At 43.7% G+C, this 19,837-nt stretch overlaps 2 protein-coding genes across 3 annotated transcripts in view; one reads left to right on the forward strand and one right to left on the reverse strand.

The window, feature by feature from the left end:
• The window catches only part of NCBP1 (nuclear cap binding protein subunit 1), a 30,058-nt gene extending 25,109 nt beyond the window's left edge, over positions 1-4,949 (reverse strand). The window contains exons 1-7 of one of the 2 annotated variants that reach the window (XM_062513298.1): positions 4,916-4,949; positions 4,711-4,796; positions 3,877-3,977; positions 2,554-2,710; positions 1,519-1,626; positions 1,039-1,160; positions 431-500 (exon numbers count right to left, since the gene is read on the reverse strand). In XM_062513298.1, coding sequence (XP_062369282.1) covers positions 431-500; positions 1,039-1,160; positions 1,519-1,626; positions 2,554-2,710; positions 3,877-3,977; positions 4,711-4,796; positions 4,916-4,949 — 678 coding nt within the window. Of the gene's footprint in view, positions 1-430; positions 501-1,038; positions 1,161-1,518; positions 1,627-2,553; positions 2,711-3,876; positions 3,978-4,710; positions 4,800-4,915 lie in introns of both variants that reach the window. The other variant, XM_062513299.1, reaches the window with a different exon arrangement.
• A 238-nt stretch (positions 4,950-5,187) lies between these two features.
• TSTD2 (thiosulfate sulfurtransferase like domain containing 2) lies at positions 5,188-15,771 on the forward strand. The gene is made up of 9 exons (XM_062512932.1): positions 5,188-5,294; positions 5,397-5,731; positions 6,575-6,683; positions 8,296-8,421; positions 10,341-10,446; positions 11,751-11,869; positions 12,480-12,638; positions 13,558-13,696; positions 15,034-15,771. The coding sequence occupies exons 1-9, from the start codon at positions 5,193-5,195 to the stop codon at positions 15,291-15,293; spliced, it is 1,455 nt and encodes a 484-aa protein (XP_062368916.1). The 5' UTR covers positions 5,188-5,192; the 3' UTR covers positions 15,294-15,771.
• The last annotated feature ends 4,066 nt before the right edge of the window (positions 15,772-19,837 follow it).

Raw genomic sequence — 19,837 nt, forward strand, 5'->3', positions numbered from 1 at the left:
AATCTTTCTATGCATCTGTTTTAGCACTCTCCTGAAGTTGACAAAAATCAAAGCCACTACAAAGGCTTCTTTCTTGCAAAGGGAAAACATTTAAGGGTAAGGAATTACATACATTCTGTTTCACACAAAAAGTCCTTTTAACATGAAGCCCTGTAACTTGCAGTTCAGAATCAAACACTACAATTTACTTCATAACATTTCTTCAGGGGCTTGCAGCCAACAACAGAATCCCCTTCTTCTTACTCTACTCAATCTCTTATTTTGGCTCAATACTTGGCAAAGAATCCCCCACACAGAACTTGTTGGAATCATCGGCAAACAGCAGACAAATCAAAGCATTCATACTCTTAGAGACTCCTTCTAATTTAATTAAAAAAGAACACTTCAATAAAAATTATTTCTGAAGGAATGCAGTGTAAAGTGCTATCACCTCTTCCTGTGGATGTGGTTTGTCAGCAGTCCACACCTGCAGCATGGGTACATGAATCTTCTGGCGGCGTCTGTTTAGACAGGAGAGAAAACCTGAACTTTAATAGACTAATTTAGGGCAGCAGTTCTGTTTTTACTGTGAGTGTATTACTCTTCATTCTCTTCAGCTGATGAAGTCTACAGTAGATAAAAACCAGATTTGTGATTGCTTAAAATATCTCTATTATAGTATCTTGAGAACATTAACTTGAAGCATCTAGACAGAAAGTAGCGACAGTGAAAAGTATTAATGCAACAATCTATCAGTTTAATCAGTTATCAGTAAATCAGTTTATCAATTAACAGCACACTTACAACTCCAGCATGAGCAGAGCAAGACCTTAAACATACCCTAGAACTAGACAAGACCATAAAACTTTTCAAATTAAAAAAATCTCTTCACCTACTGCATTTTTAGGGCTTTGCTACACGTCCCCCCCCCCCCCAAATGGTTCACACCTAAAGCTTTAGAATACTTTAAAGTGAGCAATAATCAACACTATTGCTTCACACTTAACTAAAGATACCAAAGAGAGTGTTTCTAAGTGTTTCTAGCCAGTTACAACTTACTTCAGATAACTTTCTGTTTGAGACAAGAGACGATCCATTTCAGCATCCTTTTTCTCATATAACTCCTTTCCAACCCAAGGCAAAGATGACAGAAACGCAAACATATACCAGTCACATCGCACCTACAGGAAGGCAATATTCCAAAACCTGAGCACACAAGCTCCAGCAAATTTTGAACACATACACATCTCAATTTAAAATATCGGCAAGTTGTTTTGAAGGAATGTAAAGACCAGAAGTTGCAGAATAAGGTAAAATAAATTCAATTCATCCACTACACTATAAAGGACCATACTTTCTTACTATGTGCACTATTTCCCAATTGCCACAGGTTCCTTTTCCTAATCCTCAGTAATCTGTGTGTGTCAATCCGTTTAGGCTGCTCTCCCTAAAACTTCCCTATTCTAAGCATAATGACAGAACAAATGGTACAGACAAATTGTGAAACAGGCCCAGGGAGCCTACAGATCTTTGGCTTACTTGGGGTACGTCCTCCTCCTGTGTCACACTCACAAAGTTCTCAAACATAGCCACCATTGAAGGTGCAGCTATTACATGACAATTCACGAGATCAGACAGAAAACGTACCTAAAGAAGAGAACAAAAATGTTTTAAACAAATACTTTTGAAACTGGCTGCACAAGAACAAATAAAAATTACTGAAATGATTAAAACAAATCACCAATAAAAGTACAATACTCATCCAGCACCACAGGCTGAAATTCTGCACACTGTACAGACACTGTGCAGATTCCCACTGCAATAACACTGTTAGGATAATACTCCCAATTAAGGAATGGTGGGAAACATGCAAACTGATACTACAGAAGCTAACCCTTGTACTTGTAGTCTATTCTGTACAGTACCAGATTACTAAAAAAACGGAAATTCTACCAATTAGACCTTATTAGCAAAAGTGACCCACAGCTGACTAAACATCAGTCTCTTGACTAGAATCTTTAATTTTCACCAGTGGGTTTCACAAGAAGGTGGGGAACTTGGCAGTGGGCTTCTAAATCAGACACTGCTGAAGCTTTAATACCTTTCAGCAGACAAAAATCTATTAAGCACCAAGAATGAAACAAACAGTTTCAAAGATAGGCAGCACTTAAAACTGACCGCTTGATCTTCACCCCTCATTAGCAGAATGAAACCATCAAATAAAGCTTTTAAGAACTCTGAATATAAGGGAATTGCATTGACTTTTTTTTAATCTTTTACATTTGACTGAAGAACAAGCAGCAAGAAGCATCTCTCTTCTACGCAAATTTGATTTTTCACTGTGAAAAAGAAACAGTTGGAAGTAAATTTTGCAAACATAATATGACTTCTCGCCCCTGAAGAAGAAAATACTTTTCACATAACACACTTCCTCTTGGACTATTTACAGTGTACTGCACATTGATGGCAAAAGACTGTAACACACGTTGCAAGGTCCGGCTCTTCTGCGACAAAAAGATGAAAGGAGGAAAGAAAAACGACATAAAATAAAGAGACAAACAAAACTCCACTTACTAAATGCACAGCTTCATTATACATGTTTACTTTCAGACATTCTTTAAGCTGACGAATCATGGCTTCCACAAATTCCCCACCAAAATTGTAGTTCCTGGCATTCAGCAACCCCACCAATGTCGTGTAAACAGTAAGCTTTTCCGGCAGCAGACGTGCACTGACACAGAAAAAGAAATAACTGTGTTAGGTTTTTATTCATCATGTGCCAATTGGCCGCTGCATAGCATCTTAGAATCAGCTTGTTTCAAGTTAAATGAGAAGCTAAACGTGTTCCTACAGTTTTATCCCACTGTTAATATCTACAGATAGTATTTTTTTGTTTTAACCACAGACATTCAGAAAGGCAGTTACCACCTCCCGGTACACCTAAAATACTTGCTTTTCATTTCTATCTAATTGCTGAGTATACCAGAGGGTTGGACAAATAATACCAGTGACAGAATTTATTGCAAGAATGCAAGAAGTTCCTTTAAGTTCAAAATTTAGAAGTAATGTCATTACACAGCACAAGGAAGGCCAGGTCCTACTGTAAAAAAGGCCAGGTCCTACTGCCATTTTTGTATATATGTAATTGCACTTTCAGAAGTGTCTCTCTGCTATGGGGGAAGGAAGCACATAACATACCTTTAATTAAAAACATTGCTATAAAATAGACTTAAAATATCTATAAAACCTTAACACAGGCTATGTAGTGTGCACCACAACCTTCCTTTGGATTTGTCTTAGCTCCAGCAACAAACCCTGCACAACCCCTCCCTCAACACCACTCAGTAACCCTGACATGGCACCGGTGCTCTAGCACTTAGCACTTTGTGATGGAGAGGAAGGAGAGCTGGCAGCTACCAGAGAGCCTGCTTTCTGCTCCTCAAGTTCCCAGATCCTCTCCTCTAGCAATGGGCTAACAAAGACATGAGCACATCACTGCCAGGGAAGAGAAAGCAGTGAGAAAACATCACAGATAACACAGGTAACTGTTAGCAGTTCCTAACATTGGTGGTCTTAAGCATTTCAAGTGGAAACGGGATTTTGCCAAGCATTGCTGGGTTCCCACATCTACTACAGACCACTTCTGGTGTTTTTTTCTACATGCTTCGAGCCTTTATACACATTTTGAGTCAAAGCAATGTAAAGAGATATTTTTCTTGAATTACACCCAGTACATAATGAGCTTAATCCTCTGTTTCTTTTGTTTGCAATAAGACAAACTACGCTATGACAGCCGTCAGGAACTAAAGCTATTTATGGCCTTTAAACTATCTTAAAGACTAAACTTATGCACAAAGAAAGCATATCCCCATATTCCTAGACTTCCTTAATACGTACACAGTGCAGAGTATTCTTAGTATCTTGCTTTTGTAATTTGGCAGATCGGCTTCCAAAACACCAGCTAGGCCCTCCAGGTTGCTCTCCAAAGATGAATTGCTCTATAACAAAAAACGAAACAAAACAAAACAAAAACAAAACAAACAAAAAACAAAAAACATTATCAGCCATGCAAAACTAACTAGTCCAACTCTCACGTGTAAGACCACGTGAAGTTGGACAAGAGAATCCTTCCACGTCCCCTCATTTTTCAGAGCAGCAATCCGGTTCCATCAGCAAGGAAGATATGTTCTCGCTCGCCCGAGAGGATCAGCTACTCCTCGGAAGAGCTGCCCCCGACCGCCAAGCTCCCCTGCTACAACAGGAACTTCAGCGCCACCCAGGGATGCAAGACCGGCCATCACCTCAGGAGCATGCCGGCAGCGCGCCCGAGCATTGATTCACAACACGGCACCACGTAAAACACCTCGTTTGTACCAGCACCGTCATCTTTTGTTCTGCCACCCCCTCCTCCATCAGCCCCATTGTCGGGGCTGGAACCTTGTGCCGCAGGCAGATCACTTAATTCTTTCACACCCTTGGCAGACGAGAATCGGCAATCTTTAGATACAATGGTAACTACTGACGGCTGGGAAACACCACGCTGCGATTTAAGCACTTGCCCGCCACAGCACGCGGCTTAGCCAAAGACGGCAGATTTCCATCCGTTCCATAAAACAAGTATTTCCGTGGAGGGTCGCTACCGAGGACGCAGTGCCCCCACAGCACGCACGGGGAGGGGGGAGGGCGGAGGGAAATAAAGCTTTAACTCTGCCGAGCCGCCGGCCCGCCTACCTTCTCTCCCACCCTGCAGATGAGCGACTCGAGCCTCTCCTCGATCTCCGACGGCTCGGACGTCCTCCGCCTCTTGTGGGGCTGCCCTGCTCCGACAACACACCGAGAGCGGCGTTACCGACGCCGCAGAAACCCTACCGCTCCTCCGTCCCACCCAATCCACCCTCCCTGCCGGGCCACCTCGGGGGCGACGGGGGGGGCTCACCATCGCTGTCGTCGCTGTGCCGCCGCCGGGACATGGCGGGGAGCGGCGGGGCGGAGAGGCCGGGGGGAAGCGGTGAGGAGCGCTGCGGAGCTCTGCGACGCGCCGGGCCCAGACACCTCGCGCGGGCTGAGGAAGCGCGCTGCTTCCCCGCCCGCGGCTGCGCTGTTTCCGGGGCGGGCACAGCAGCTCCCGCCCGCTTCCCTGCGGAGCCCGAGCGCTTCCGGGGCAGGGAGGAGGGGGAGGAGGAGAGCGGGCGATTCCCGGCGGAGAGGCGGAGATGGTGCCCGGCGGGGCGGCGCCGGGCGGGCCGGGCTCGCCGCGGGAGAGCGCCGAGGGGGCCGCGGCGGGCAGGAAGCAGCGCACGGCCGCCCGCAGGAAGGTGGGACGGGGTCCGGGTCAGGCCCGGGACCGGGGGCCGCTTCGGGCCGGGGCCGGGCCGCTCTGTAACCTCGGTAACACGGACACTTGCGGTGCCTTCCAGGCCTTCTCCCTGTTCGTCAAAACCAAGGAGGTGCCGGCCGCGTCGCGGTGTCCCGGCGGCGGAGAGGGCGTGCGGTGGCGGTGCTGCCGGCAGGCGTTCGAGGAGCTGTCCGGCATCCACAGGCACGTGGCCCTGCACCACTCCGGGGACGTCGGGCGGCAGGCGGGGCTCGGTGCGGGGCTCGGTGCGGGGCCGGAGGAGGCCGGGGGAAGCCCCGAGGGCGGTCCGGCCCCGGCGGGCAGCGCGGCCCGGCCGAACGGGCACTCCTGCAACAGCCCGGAGATCTCCTGGGCGCTCCCGGACACAAGCCATGTCAGCCAGGATGATCTGACTAGGTAAGGAAGGCGCTCCGAAGGTCCAGGAATGGGGTACTCGGCTTTATGTTATCATCTGCCTGTAGTACTTCCTTTGAGACTCAGTCAAGCGACGCTTCTGAGGTGCAGGAAGAGCCTTCCCCAATATTCCTCTAGATCTTCGGATTCTTTGGGTATCCTTTATGTAAAGAGGTAGATCCACTGCAGTTTTTATTGGTGGATTGAACTATCCGAGGTGTCCTGTCGTGCGTCTTTAAAGCAGGCTTGTATGGGTGTTGCTTGACAGCTTGGATGTGTAAGGAAGGACCACGACAAAGAACATGCTTGCACGGATTCCTTTCTGCTGCTTGTTCAGGTTCCCGGAGGGCTCATTTAGTTACAAAGAAAGTTCACAGAAAAGCTTGTGGCTATGACAGTTTGGCTGGTGCCGCACAGAATGCAGGAACACGCAATCTCACAAAAAAATTTGTCTTTTTAAATTTAGATATCTCAAGTTCTTGAGTTTTCAAGTGCCATTCTGGCCAAGTGAGCATTTAATGGTATCCTTGTGTGCACAAAAGTCAGTAATTCTTGTGTTCTGTTTGTGGGGAGAGCATATGTAGGCCAGTGAGAGTACTGAGGAGTTCATTTTGTAATCAGTCCCAAGAATTAGAAGTGTGGGAGCTTTTTTAAATTAACATTCGTTCTGTTTGAAATAAACACAGCAGTGCTAATCCCACCAAAGTTTGTTTGAGGTTTTTTTTTTCTCTACACATCCACCAGAAGAAAATTACCTGCTTTTTGAATGGTTATTGCTAATAGAATAATTTTGTTCTTTCTTAACATTCTTTTTCTATTTGCTTACCTTTGCCATGCTGTGGGCAGCCAGGTGGGAGAAGTGCTTCTCTACTACTGTTACTGTGAGGTGAGGGATCCAGAGAAGCTCTGTGCTTGGCAAAAGGCTTTGTGTCAGCATCTACATCTCACTGGCAAGGTAAGGTTTCAAGCAATGGTTCTATTCTTAAGGAAAAAAACCCACATCTTTATTTAGTGCAGAATGATGGGGTATGTGGAGAACCAGATGTGTTTTGAACTAGAAAGTGCTAGTCTGTTATGATCCCATTAAGAGAAGCACTCAGACTTGGTAAGTTATCTTTTAGATTTCTGTTTAAGAGCTATCACAATAAAGAAAAAAACCCATAGATAGTCTTACATCCCTTTTGGTGCAGGGAATCCTGGGCTGTGTGGCATTGAGTGAGCCTCACAGACAGCACGCTGTGCAGACCCTGGCCTTGCACGGGTTATCCTGTTTCCATCTCTGTTCCACATGGAAATAGGAAATTGAGTCTTTTTATCACTCCAGCCATCAGTCAGAAAGGATATTCACATGAGAAATTTGTTATGTGCTTTTAGATAAATGTAGGGAGCTGAAAGTGGCTTAATTTCTGGTGTCAGCAGGGAGCTACATGCAGGTTAGCATTAGCAGGCTGGCTGTATCCTGTGGCTAAAGGGCACCTGCAGTACAAGGCAGCCTCAGGGCCAGGCTGGAGGGACAGCATGGGTCTGGGCCTGCTCCACTCACTGGGCACCTGTGTCCTCCCTTGTCAGTGCACAGTGGGCTCCCAGTCAGAGTGTCTACACCAACCTGTAAACCACACTGTTGGGAGTTAGATGAGAGCAGCCAACACCTTAGACCACGACATAATGTAGCACAGTCTGTTCTCTTCATTGCTGGCAGGTAGACCAAGGACATGAGTTGCTGGCCTCTGGAGGCTGTGGGAGGTGGTGAATTTTAGCCTCACAAGCTGATGTTCCTAGGGTGTCTATGGGGAGAAGGAGGGCAGTGTGGAGCAGGAGACTCCTCCTGCCTGTGATTTGTCTCCCTCTGTAGTTTCTTGTTTTCTGCCAGTGGTACGTGAACACAGATCTGGGGGTGAAATGTCATAATGGATTCACTTCCTTTTCTGCTCACCTGTCTTGCCTGGTAGTTGGTGTTTTGCTTGAGTTTCTTTTATTACTTTTTTTTTTTTTTTCATCTCATCTCCAAGACAGGTATGGCATTTACCTTCCTAATCAGTTGTTTTTTATCTTACTTCTTATATTCAATCTTTCCCCTTTCCCCCACCCTCACTTCAGAGCTTTTGTTCATTTGTCAGTGCTGGAGATAAAATGACTCATCCCAAAATTTATTATTAGATACGATGTTATGCATATTCACATTTTCTTTTTTAGCTGTGTGAATCATGGGGCACAAGCCTATTGTTCTTTCTGAGGCAACTTCCAGAGGGAATTCTAATGCTGACTGCAGGATTTGCAGACAGCATTTTCTCTGTTTATTTAATTGACTCTTCTGACTGTCCTGGTGTGATTTTTTTAAAAATGGCTCAGAATTGATTCCTGGATTGTTGGTTTTTTTTGGTTTTTTTTTCCTGTTTATTGTCTTTATGTTCAACTTCAGTCTAACCATATTTTCCTTCCTTATTCAGTAGTCACTTTTCTGGACATACTCCTGTGCCTGCATTTGTCACCCAGCCCCATTTTGCTGATTTCACTGTGATCTGTTTTGCTATAACTAAGGCTCAGACCCAGCTTCTCTTGCCTTCTAGGTACGAGTTGCTTCAGAGGGGATTAATGGGACAGTTGGTGGAAGCAAAGTAGCTACCAGTCTCTATATTAAAGTTATGCTTTCCCAGCCTCTGTTCAAAAATATTTTGTGTCAAGAGGATTTCAAGGTATGAGAAAACAATTTTTACATGGACATTGTTAATGTGGGTAATTTAATATTCAAGAAACAAATACATTTCTTCCTGACAGTATTAATTCTGCTGTAGTAGTTCTGCTTCCCCACCACTTACTAAGTCAGGGAATCTTAATTGTACCAAAACCATGTCTTTGCTGATTTTTACCAGAATTAGAGGTTTCCGTGGGCAGTGATAGCAGCTGCTACAAGCTTTTGCAGCTATGGGTGCAGCCACAGAGCCCCCCAGTACAGATGAGTGAGGGAGTGTGTTTAAGCCCCACCGTTCTGCAACAAGCATTTACTCCAGGCTGAACAGGTATCACGACATACACTTAGCCCAGAAAGGTGTTTGCACACTGTCCTGTTCATGCTGATTTGAGATCCTTGACTGGAAGCAGTACTACTAATTTAGATTCATGCAGGCTTTGGTGTCCATATAGGTGCAATGTCAGTTCCATGGATTGGGCATCTTCCAGAGAAGATGCACAGGGACTGTCAAGAGTTTTCTTCCTACTGCACGTAGTGCCTGGCTGGAGCATATGTTACTGATTGCTGTCCTCACATTGTGGGGGCAGCAGGTGCACTGTATGGCATTCTGGTAGGCTTTGGCTGCCAACCACTGTAGGTTCTGGTTTCTCTGCAAGGAAGGAGAACTGCTGCTTAAGCAGCAGCTCCTCTCTACACAGTTTTATTTGTAGGGAGTGCTATTATTTTTTCATGAGCAACTAGATCAAAGGAGTTAGTGAAACTTGTGGAACTCAGATTCCATGCTGAGCTGCAATGATGATTCAGTCTAAGCTTTATAAGTGTCTGTTATGCTTGGCTGAATTTCAAGAGGGCTTGTGTTAGTTACAGTCATATTTATATGCAAAAACAGAACAGGGATGGAATTTTACCCTGACCTTGGCAAAACCTTCAACCTTACATGATCTCTCTGGGCATTAGTGTTTCTTCTTAATGGATTGTGGTGTTTGCTGTCTCTCAGTTCCTGCTGAATGTTGTATACCCAAGTGAGAGAGGCTTTCAGCTTGCTGTGCCATGAAGACATGGGATAGAGGAATGAGAACCATGCTTGGGGCTGTGAACCTACCCAGTGGCCTGGGAACCTACAGTTCCTGCAGACTGATTTCCATAATGGTTGGAACAGTGCTGCACAGCAGTGCACTTTTCTTTGCATGTTTATATACTTGATAGTGCCTAAGCTGTATTTGAGGCTCAGCCCTGCAGAAATTCTCACTCCCTGTGTGAGAAATTCTCACCCCCCTGCAGTGGGGGTGCCTATCAAAAAAGGGCTTACTAGGACTTCTGAAGGGGAAACCCCATGCTTGAGTTAGGGGGGAGGAGGAGGTGCCAGCCTCTACTGTTAACAAATCTTGTGCCTGGCTGACCTCCCGTACATCTCCTTTGCACACATGACCACTTCTGCTGCAGTTCCACTGCAGTTCCCGTCACGCACCTCACGACTGGAGGCACAGCTGTGCTTGTCTGGTGCCAGAGGGATGAAGAGAACTGCAGGGCCTGGATGTGGGAACATGATCCATTACTGGAGGACATTATTTAATATTCCTGCCAGGATCAGCATGTTTTTGTAGGGGCCTCAACTTTCTCACAATAAGTGCTAGTAACATGTTTCTGACTAAGATTTGGTGTACATCCCTTCCTCTCCAACCAAATGCTGTCTGTCTCACCTGCTGAGTAGTCATTAGGCCTAAGACAACTGTCTTCCAAGTGGTGTTAGGGATCCACTGCCTAAACCTCAGGATTTAGAGTGTGGATTTCAGCAGGAAGGACATTCCTTTCCCTCAGCTACAAAGATATTTTCTTATTATAATGAGCTGTAGAAGTAAAGTGAGTGGGTAATTTTAATACTGGGCAATTTTTGGTGAATTGGTTTTGTGTTTGATTTCCTAGAGAAGTGCAGGAGGAGCTCACTGTTTCCCAGACCTTCGAGTTGGAGTATTCAAAGAAATTGTACCAATGGGCATTGATCCAAAGATAGTGTCTTATAAGGAAACTGGTAAGTTTATGTAATGGAAAAATAAAGCCTCTCACCCAAGTGAGAGGTGAATCAAGAGTAAAATACCTTCATCAAAAATACTTCGTTTAGCACAATGGGCAGGACACAGAAGAAATTGATACAGAAATTGATACCATAATGGTAGTCAAAAACTACTGGTGCAGAGAATTTGCTGGCCCAGATTTTGGCTAGCCAAGTGTATAGCTGCCTCAGAAAACTTCAGAATTAACTTCAGGTTTTGTGGGAGAGTTCAGATGACATGAAGCAGTTACCTTGTTGTGGGGTAGCGACTGCTGACTTGGCTTCATTCATTTTAGAACCAGCAGCCATGCTTCTGTCTTTTGCACTAAGCAGATCCTAGTTCTGCATGAACTCCATCTGACTGCATTTCTTTTGTGCTAACTGTAGCAGCTTAGTGTGGATTATGCCTGATAAGGTGTTCCTGGCTGTGGATTTGCTGTAAGGATGCTTACATATGTGGTAAGCAGGAGCACAGCAAATAGCGATTAACAGAGCAGCTTTGAGCTTTTTTTCCCACCCAGAGGTTTTTTTTGTGCCAAACTTCTACAGCAACTTTTTGTGGATTTGGAAGAAGATTGTTTTGTTCCCATTTTTTTGTTTTTTGTGGGATGTATGTTTGGCTCTTTTCCTTTTTTGTCCTCTTTCCTCCTCTTTTGCAGCATTTTATGGAGATGGTTCCTATTAACTCTGACAGGTTGCTTGTAGGGGTATTTTTTAATAAGGAAAAGGATTTTGCTGGTGGAGATTTTTAGTTTTTCAGTAGATCATAAGAGTCATAAGCCCTGAAAGTTGAGAAGCTATATATAAATTGAAGTTGTACTGAAAGTAATACATGTTTATGGAAATTTTGCATTATTATCAAAAGTAGTTTGTTTTTAAAAATTGTATTTCTCCACCTCCAAATGTAATGAGAGATGAGCCGAGAGAAGTGGAACATGTCACTCCCTCTTCTAAAGCTGTAAGAGTAGTCAGGGGGATGCAACAAAAGATCATAGAGATAAGTACCTGTCTGCTGCTTCTTCCATCATATGGAAGAGTGTTGTGTTTTCTTTGCCAATAGGAAGCTAAACATGGATAAACTTAGCTGATTGAGTTGGGATGGAAAATCTGTGAACAATCAGAAAAAAATTTTGTTTGGAAATCTAAGGAGAATCTGGACCAGTGATCTCATTTGTGACATTGTTTTGTAGTTCTGCTTCTCACTTCTCCCTTCCCTTTTTTCTTTTTTTTTTTTGTGTTTGTTTGTTTGTTTGTTTTTTTGGTTTTGTTTTGTTTTGTTAAAGGAATCCATTTATCCCCTCAGGAATTTCATAGAGAAGTAGAACAGTATTTGTCTCAGGCCACTCAAGGACAAAGCGATACCATCTTGCTGGACTGTAGGAACTTCTATGAAAGTAAAATAGTAAGTGCTGCTTACCTGCTTCTTCACAGGTGCTGGGGTGAAGTATTTATGATTGTGAGGATGTATCCTTATTGTTAGAAGAGATTGCATACTCCAGATAGATTGTAATGTGTACAGAGTGCAGTTTAGTAATGATTATTAGACACAAGCAGTAGAGGACCTGCCCAGCAACTCGGGATGGAGCCTGCCTGGCCAAGTGCTTATACAGTGTGCGGCAGGAGGAGCACAAAGTGGTCCATACAATGTGAGCTTGAATGTTTGAAGTAGCATAATTTGTAGAGATGTTTTTCAGCATTTTTTGTCTTGTCCCATCTGTCAAAAAGAAAGGAACATCCTGCTATTACAACCACCAGCCCTCATGCACTGTTGTGGTTTGTCCTCTCTCTGACAGTTCTGCTTAGCTCTGTCTTCTTTGCTTGTTATGTCCAGAATCCTCCTACAGATTTTAACATATCCTTTGATGCATAAATGCAGCTGAGGAGCTGCCTAAAACAGCTGCAGTGAGCTGAATGTTCCAGCCCAAAGATTTGTTACTTCCTCTAGTTTGAGGCACAGACCTTAGCATAACAGTGCTTGTAACCAGTTGCGTGGCCATCTGTTGTAATTGCAGGGACATTTCCAGGGCTGTCTGGCTCCAGATATCAGGAAGTTCAGTTATTTTCCAAGCTACGTAGATGAAAACCTGGAGCTTTTTAAAGACAAGCGTGTCCTGATGTACTGCACAGGAGGGATTCGTTGTGAAAGAGGCTCTGCTTACCTCAGGAGCAAGGTAAGATGTCATTCTGAGAGCACAAGTGTTGGGGAGTTGAGGCTGCTTTAAGGGCACCTGTCTTGATGGTGAATTCTTACTGTGTACAAACTGCAGAATGTGCAGGTGGGGAGATCAATGCCTCTGACATGTACTTGTCTCATGCTGTCTGTCAAGGACTTGGATAGTTAAGTGTGGCTTAGTATGACCTGCGTGGACTAGTGTCACAGCAATGAAAATAATTACATTACCCATTTCCTGAGAAGAGGTATTTGTAGGACTGTTTTAGAAAGGCTTGAAAATACTCTGCAGTGTTTCCACAGACTGCCTAGGTTATGTTCTGTGGTCATTACTGCACAGCTTGAGCATCTCAGAGTAGTGAAAATTAACCAGTCAGTGTTTTTCTTGGTTTTGCAGGAGTAAATCCAGCACAGTGCATTGTTCTAATTGTGTTCTAAAATTTCCATCCCTCTCTTCTCCTGGATCCTTCTCTCAAGGATCAAGGGAACAGAAAACAAAGGTTCTCCAGAGATTTAAACCTTGGGGTTCTTTTTTCTGCTGCATCAATGTGAACCCTGCAAAATTCTGCTTCTGCTAACTGTTAAATAAATAAAAACTGAATAACAAGTTCATGGAGGTTCAAAAGCAGTTGATCTGTGATGCAGCAAACCTTCCTCAGGTGAGGAGGTTACCAGCTGCTTTTGAGTGTAACATTAAATAAAGAGTTGGGTTTGTGCCAACAAGCCAGCATTGTGGAGCTGCCCTGTACTCCCTGGTGACACTGCCTGGAGCTGTGGCTGCATGTGATGCCATCCGATGGTCACTGAGAGCCTGCTGCTTTTCACTGACCCCTGGCATTTACAGCATTTGCTTTGGGAACTCTGGCACACCACCACTGCTGTGGTTTCCTTCAGCTTTTCTGCTAATATGCTTTAAACAGGCAGTGTGCAGAGAGGTTTACCAGCTAAAAGGTGGAATTCACAAGTACCTAGAAGAGTTTCCAGATGGATTCTACAGGGGGAAGCTGTTTGTATTTGATGATCGTTACGCCATTTGTTCCAATGAAGATATCATCTCAGGTAGGACTAGATAATGTAAGTGCAGAAGGCTGGGAAGCTGTTGCAATAATTTCCAGAGGTGTGCAGGACAGGGACAGCCAAACTGGCCTGTGTAGTTCTTCCTCATACTTGGTTTGATCTCCTAGTGCTGTCACTTCTTGTGATGACTATCAACACTATGGCTTTAACATGTAACACAGAAATTAGAGGCAAGGGGGTCCCTAACAAGAGTTCACTAAAATTGGAGCAGTAGAAGGAAGTATGCCCTGCAGAACAGCTCTGCTATGAGACATCTGCACCTATGGAGACCTATGTCCAGCATCACAGCTGTTGTTACCTGCTTGTTGCCCACAGTGCTGATCAGACTGTGGTTGACCAACTGACCAAAGTCTTAAATAGTTCTGTTGCCAGCAGTCCTCTGCTCTAGTACTCTCATAGAGTATCAGTCAAGGCTTCCAGGTATTGGGAGATTAGTGGCACTATGCTCTACAGCACTTTGTTATTTTCATGCTTGAGAAATTCTATATCCAATGGAATTTCAGTGGCCTCTAGTTCAAGTTGTTAAGAGCATTGCCTTATCTTCTGGCTGGGATTGCTCTTCAGTTACTGCAAATTAAATAATCTCTTATTTTGCTATCAGTTGCCAGATACAACAAGTGGATGGAATTTGGCTCTGGGCCTTGTTTTTAGAAAGCAGTGCTGTTTTTTCTCTGAGTTGGTAACTTTTCAAGCATAACATCCCATTCCTTCTCTGCAATTACTCTATACATCTTGAAGGGGCCTGACTTGGTACGGAAACAGAACACATTCTGGATACATCACAGCCATCCCTACGGAAGTTTCAAGGGGAAGTGCTGTGGTATGCACCTTCTTGGTACAGCTAAAACTGGGCTGTAGCTTTCAGTTAAAGAGTTAAAACCTGTGATGTTCTGGAAGGACTGTACCAGGACTGCAAATGGCACTCTGTCTGCACAAGCCATTGTTTGTAGATAGAAGGAAGTTCCATGGCTTCCTCTTATTCAGCAGGTGACATTCCTGCATATTGGTTTAATTGCCACCTGCATGTCTTTCTTCTTCTCTTGGCAGTAAGAATCTCTAAATCTGTCTGTTCAGAACTAGAGAAAGCACTAGTGAGCACTCTCTACTTTTCCAGAGGGAAAACTGTCTTAAGTGAGTCCAAAAAGATATTTTCAAATTAACTAGATTCTAGAAGATCAAGCTAAACAGGAATTAAAAACCTGCAAGATAATAGGCACTTATTTGAGAGCTGGCAGCCCCCTGGTGCCTTGGCAAGCCCTCTGCAAGGGAACAGCCAGAGCAGTATGGGTGTTAACTTCTTCTTTTCCTCCTCCCTCCAGCATGCAGATACTGTGGGGTGCTGTGGGACCAGTATAAACTTTGTTCCAGTCAGCACTGCCGGCAGCTTGTCCTGACATGTCCAAGTTGTTGCAACAAAGGTCTTACAGCTTGCTGTCCTGTTTGTCAAGAGAAGGCGCTCAAGGTGACTTCAAGGGCTTCAGGACAGACACTTAAGGAGGAATGTGAATGCACAAGGAGACGGCCAAGGGTACCAATTGAACATGTCTCACCAAGGATACTGGACACAGGAAAAGATTAAGCTGTTTCATTGGTTAATCTGGCATGTGCTCATGTGGAGGGCTTCTGTAACCAGTTCTCTGTTAATCAGTTAGGTTGGGAAATTATGAAAATATGTTGGCTTGGAAAGTCTTGTTCATATGCTGCCTTTAAACATAGAATATGCCCTGAAAACCATCCATTACTTGCCTGTAAATTACCAGAGTGCCCGATCCATCACCAGCACTACTGGATTCCTCTCTGGGGTACAGTCCTGTAGTGTGGCCTTTACCATGGGGATTTTGGAGCAGAATATCTGCAGTGTGGCAGAGCTGCTCACAATTCAAAAGAAACTGAAGGAATTCAAGAACAATTCCATTTTTTTCTTCCTGCATGGAGATCAACCTCTCTGACCTCTCCAAGGGTCATGCATATGCTTCAATAGTTTGTAGTAAGGTATGCAAACAGCAGATTTATCAGTTTGGTGTGTGTATGTGACCAAATTAGATTCTGAAGATATATTCCACATGCACGCCATCAACCTGCATCTCTTGCTTTATATCAGTGAGAAGTAAGGTGAAGTTACCTGAAATAACTGACTTTACTGTAAAACTGGCTGAAAGCAGCAGGAGGAGCTGGAGCAAAGGCCCAGAGATGCTGTTTGCCCAGCCATACTTGTGTGACCTGCAGGATGAACAGCAAACCCAGTCTTCTTTCCAGCTCAGTCTCCCTTGGAACTGTTTTTTCCCCTCAACTTGTCAGTGTATGAAATATGCAGGGCTCAGCTCTGCTTGCACTAAAAAAACCTGACAGCTTGAAGCATGTTGAAACAAGCACAAAAAGCGGGGAGCACAGAGGCTGTCAAAATACCAGCTAAATGTTAGCAACAGCTATAAGGAGACTGCAGGGTCCTAATCCAAGTTAAATGATTGAAGTTCGGGGGAGCATTTGTGATTTTTAAGCATGAGTTGAGTTTTTTAAAAGCTGTAAGATGTTTATGCAATTTCCAGTACTTGTTAGTGGAGAAATTGTCTTTGAAAGGACCTACAGCAAATGAGATTAAAATACCACCCCACATGCTGTATTGTGTGCCTGGTGCTGTAGAATGGTACAGAAAGGATTTATTAATAGTGTGCAAGATGTGTCTTGACTGAAAAATGTCCTTGAAATTTACTATCCTTCTGGGAACTAAACAATAAGTCTTTAGTGATCAAAATCACTAGGTTTGGAGTTTTTTACTGGCAAATGCATATAAAAGCAAGAAAATAGTTTCTTAGGTTTCTGCAGTTGCTTAATGACAGGGCTTTGTTATTTTCATATAGATTGTACCTTTCTCTCCATGGTGCTATTAATTCAGCAAGGCCTCATTGTTGGTTTGACTAGCAACTTAAATACATGGGCATTGGTTCCATTAAAGCCATGACAAGCATTTCTTCTCGCTTCCAGTATTGCTACAATGAAATTAACAGTTCACCTACTGTCCTCATGACAATTCCATTAATGAGGCAAAACCCTGCAGCTTAGGAATATTTCCTTCGGGAATGTTTCCAGGGTAGTATTTAATAGGAAATCTCTGAACAACCCATCCTTGGGAAAAAATTAGAAAATTCCCGTCAGTGGACACCTTCTGCAGAAGTCTGAGCAGTGCCAATGTCTCCCTGGCTTCCCTGGCTAGTGAACCTCTGTGGTTTTGAGGAATGGAGTATATGTGAAGAAACATGCAAGCTCTACTTGAGGGTCTGGTCTAAAGCACTGATGGGGAGTGTCCCATGATCTTCCTGTGTTGGGCTAAAAAGAACACAGTTTTATAATTCAGTCTGTCAGCAGGTCTGGAACACTGTAATCAATTTGTAATGTTGTTTCTGTATCACTTCTCAGTACAGGATGGCAACAACTATATTTTATATGTAAATTTCTGAAACATCTATGATAAATAACCTTTAGTGCTTCCATTATAATTTTTTATGTCCTGCAGAAATATACTTAACCTGTTATGTTGGAGGTGCTTGAGTCAGCAGAGATAAACACTGAAACCTAGACTGCCACATTTTAGACCTGGCTACAAGGTACAGTTCTCCTGAGCTCCTACAGCTGGAGATTCTACCTCAAAGGCAGAGGGAAGCCATGAGGCCTCTTCTGGTCCTTGCTGCACTAAGGCAAGGGAGGAGAAGGATTTGATATGTACAGATGGAATCTTATAAAGCCATGTTCTCTCTGCTGCAGAGAGCAGAGAAGGGGATAAGAGACGGTGTTAGCCTGCTTCTTGCAGGTTAGCCCAAAAGGGGCTCTCTGTCCTGTTTTCTGGGTTAGTTTTGTCAGATTAATACAAATGAGGACTTGCCATGTGAAGAGCTATGTGGTGACATCCAGGCATCTTGGTGGTAATGCCTGAGAGAAGGCATATGAGCTCCAGGAGAGGGAAGATGGGCAGTAGCTGCCAGATGCTGCAGTCAGCAGTTGGCTTTTCCTCCCTTTTCCCAGAGAGCTGCTGCACCCAACAGGAATACATTTGCTCCTACGTATCACCATTTTGTAGCTCCATTGCTGCACATCTTAAGGCCTTTCACCATAGACCCTGATGCCTCAGCGGTGCCTGTCTCTGCTGCACCATGCTCAGCTGTCAGATGCATCCTACAGCAAAACATCTCTGTGAGGATCAGCCAAGGAACCTGGAATGATCCTTACAGCTTAATATACCTTTGGGCTGTAAGGTTAATGGGGTAGCTGCTACAGTGAAGCACATGACAAAGTTTGGTGTTTTGTTTCTTTTTTTTTTTTTTTTTTTCGGCGGGGGTGGGGGGGTTGTTAAGGGCTGGAATAGTATTCATGGTAGTGCTGCCTGGTCTGCAGATGCATCTCCTTGCATGGCTGTGCTTCTTAGTACCACCAGGATTTTGCAGGTTAAGGTGTTTATGAAAACAATGGAAGAGCTGAGCCTGTGTCATGCAAATCAGAGTGGATGGCTCAGCTGAAAGTGTGTGGCTCTGATTTGTTGATGTAGATGGTCATTTCAAAGTCTTCACAGTGCACATAGAAGATAAGAAGTCTGCCAGGTTTTTTCATTCTAGTATATTTTCAAGTATTTTTCTTCCACATTCATTTCCTGAATTTTTGCGCAGTGGAGGAAACAAATTGTAGTGAAGCATTTTATATGATACCACAGGCACATTTATTAAGATTTGAAGAGCAACGAGTACGTTTCCCACATTGCTGAATAGTGTTTCTCTGCTTTGCTGGTCAGAGCTAAATCATCAGTGATGTTTGTGCACAAGCTCTGAAGAAATCTCTGGGACTTCTGCCAGGATGTATGTAAAAGGCTAAAAACCTTCTCTCTAACAGACATTTAAAGGCAGATTTCTGGCAAGAGAGAACATCTTCTAGGATGTGTCATCTGCCCAAGATGAAGGTTTCAGTACAGCAATACTTCTTCCATGGAGACTTCTTACTAAGCAGGATCCCACCCATATTAACAGTGGGAGTTCTGGATGTGATGAGTCCAGTCCACTGCAGGTCTGGCAAATGCACAAGCCTGTGGGGAGTTCCTCCCAGGCTGGATGATGAGTATACACTGACAAAAAGCTGTGAGATCAGACGTAGTGTAAGTTCAGATTTGGAATATTTCACTTCACAGTTTTTTAGCGCAGAACATCTTGCATTTATGTGAACATAAGGGACAGTGGTAAAAGAAGTAATTCCTAGCAGAAAAAAATTTAATTAAGGGACATGGTTATCTAGACAAAACAGCAAAGGGAGAGAATTCAACCTGCCTCCAGTGAATATCTGGACAAACACTTTTAACATTAGGAAACTGAAAGGAGTGAGGAGTAGAAGAGAAGATTCTCATTTGCCAGTTAGTTTGGCCATCTCTGGAGGTGAGGGTTTGCATCACACCTATAATAATGACTGTTTTTTTCACATGTGCATGGGATTGAAGGATATTCACCCATCTAAACCACTCAATTTTTGAGACTCTGTTTTATATTTGGTGGCCTTAAGTTCCATTTAATCAGGGGGTGGAGATCAGTTTTTTTTGTAAGAAACACTGGGATGCATTTGAAACAGCATCTTCAGTCAAATGATTCAGCAAATGTTGGTTAAAAAATTGTTAACTTAGAATTCTTGAAATTAGTCAAGTTTCCAGATGTTAGAAGTGCTTGTTAAACTAGTTACTCCTCTGTAGTTACTTGAGATCAACTTTGAAAAAAAAATAAAAATAAAGTATTTTTTAATACTTCTGTAATCCGTGTGAAACAGTTGTATCTTTCACTCATGCATACCACATCCTAACTTTATGAAAACACCGTGCAGGAAGTTTATAGAAAAATTAATCCCCATTAACACTGGATTGTATTCTAAACTGAGGTTGCATAAAATTGACACGTTGGCTTGAATAGTTTCCAACTCTACAGAAAACATCAACAGTCCTACTGGATAAAATCTTCATAAAAACTACAGCCACTATTTAATTTCAATTGTTAGTGCATAAAACAGAACAGAGGCACCACAAATACCCTGTCAAGGCACTTATTGCCTTTAGATTTCCACAGTGTAGCACAGATCACTGGGAATGACCTCCATAGCCAGGAG

The sequence above is a fragment of the Cinclus cinclus genome, chromosome Z, assembly GCF_963662255.1.
Source record: "Cinclus cinclus chromosome Z, bCinCin1.1, whole genome shotgun sequence".
NCBI lineage: Eukaryota > Metazoa > Chordata > Aves > Passeriformes > Cinclidae > Cinclus > Cinclus cinclus.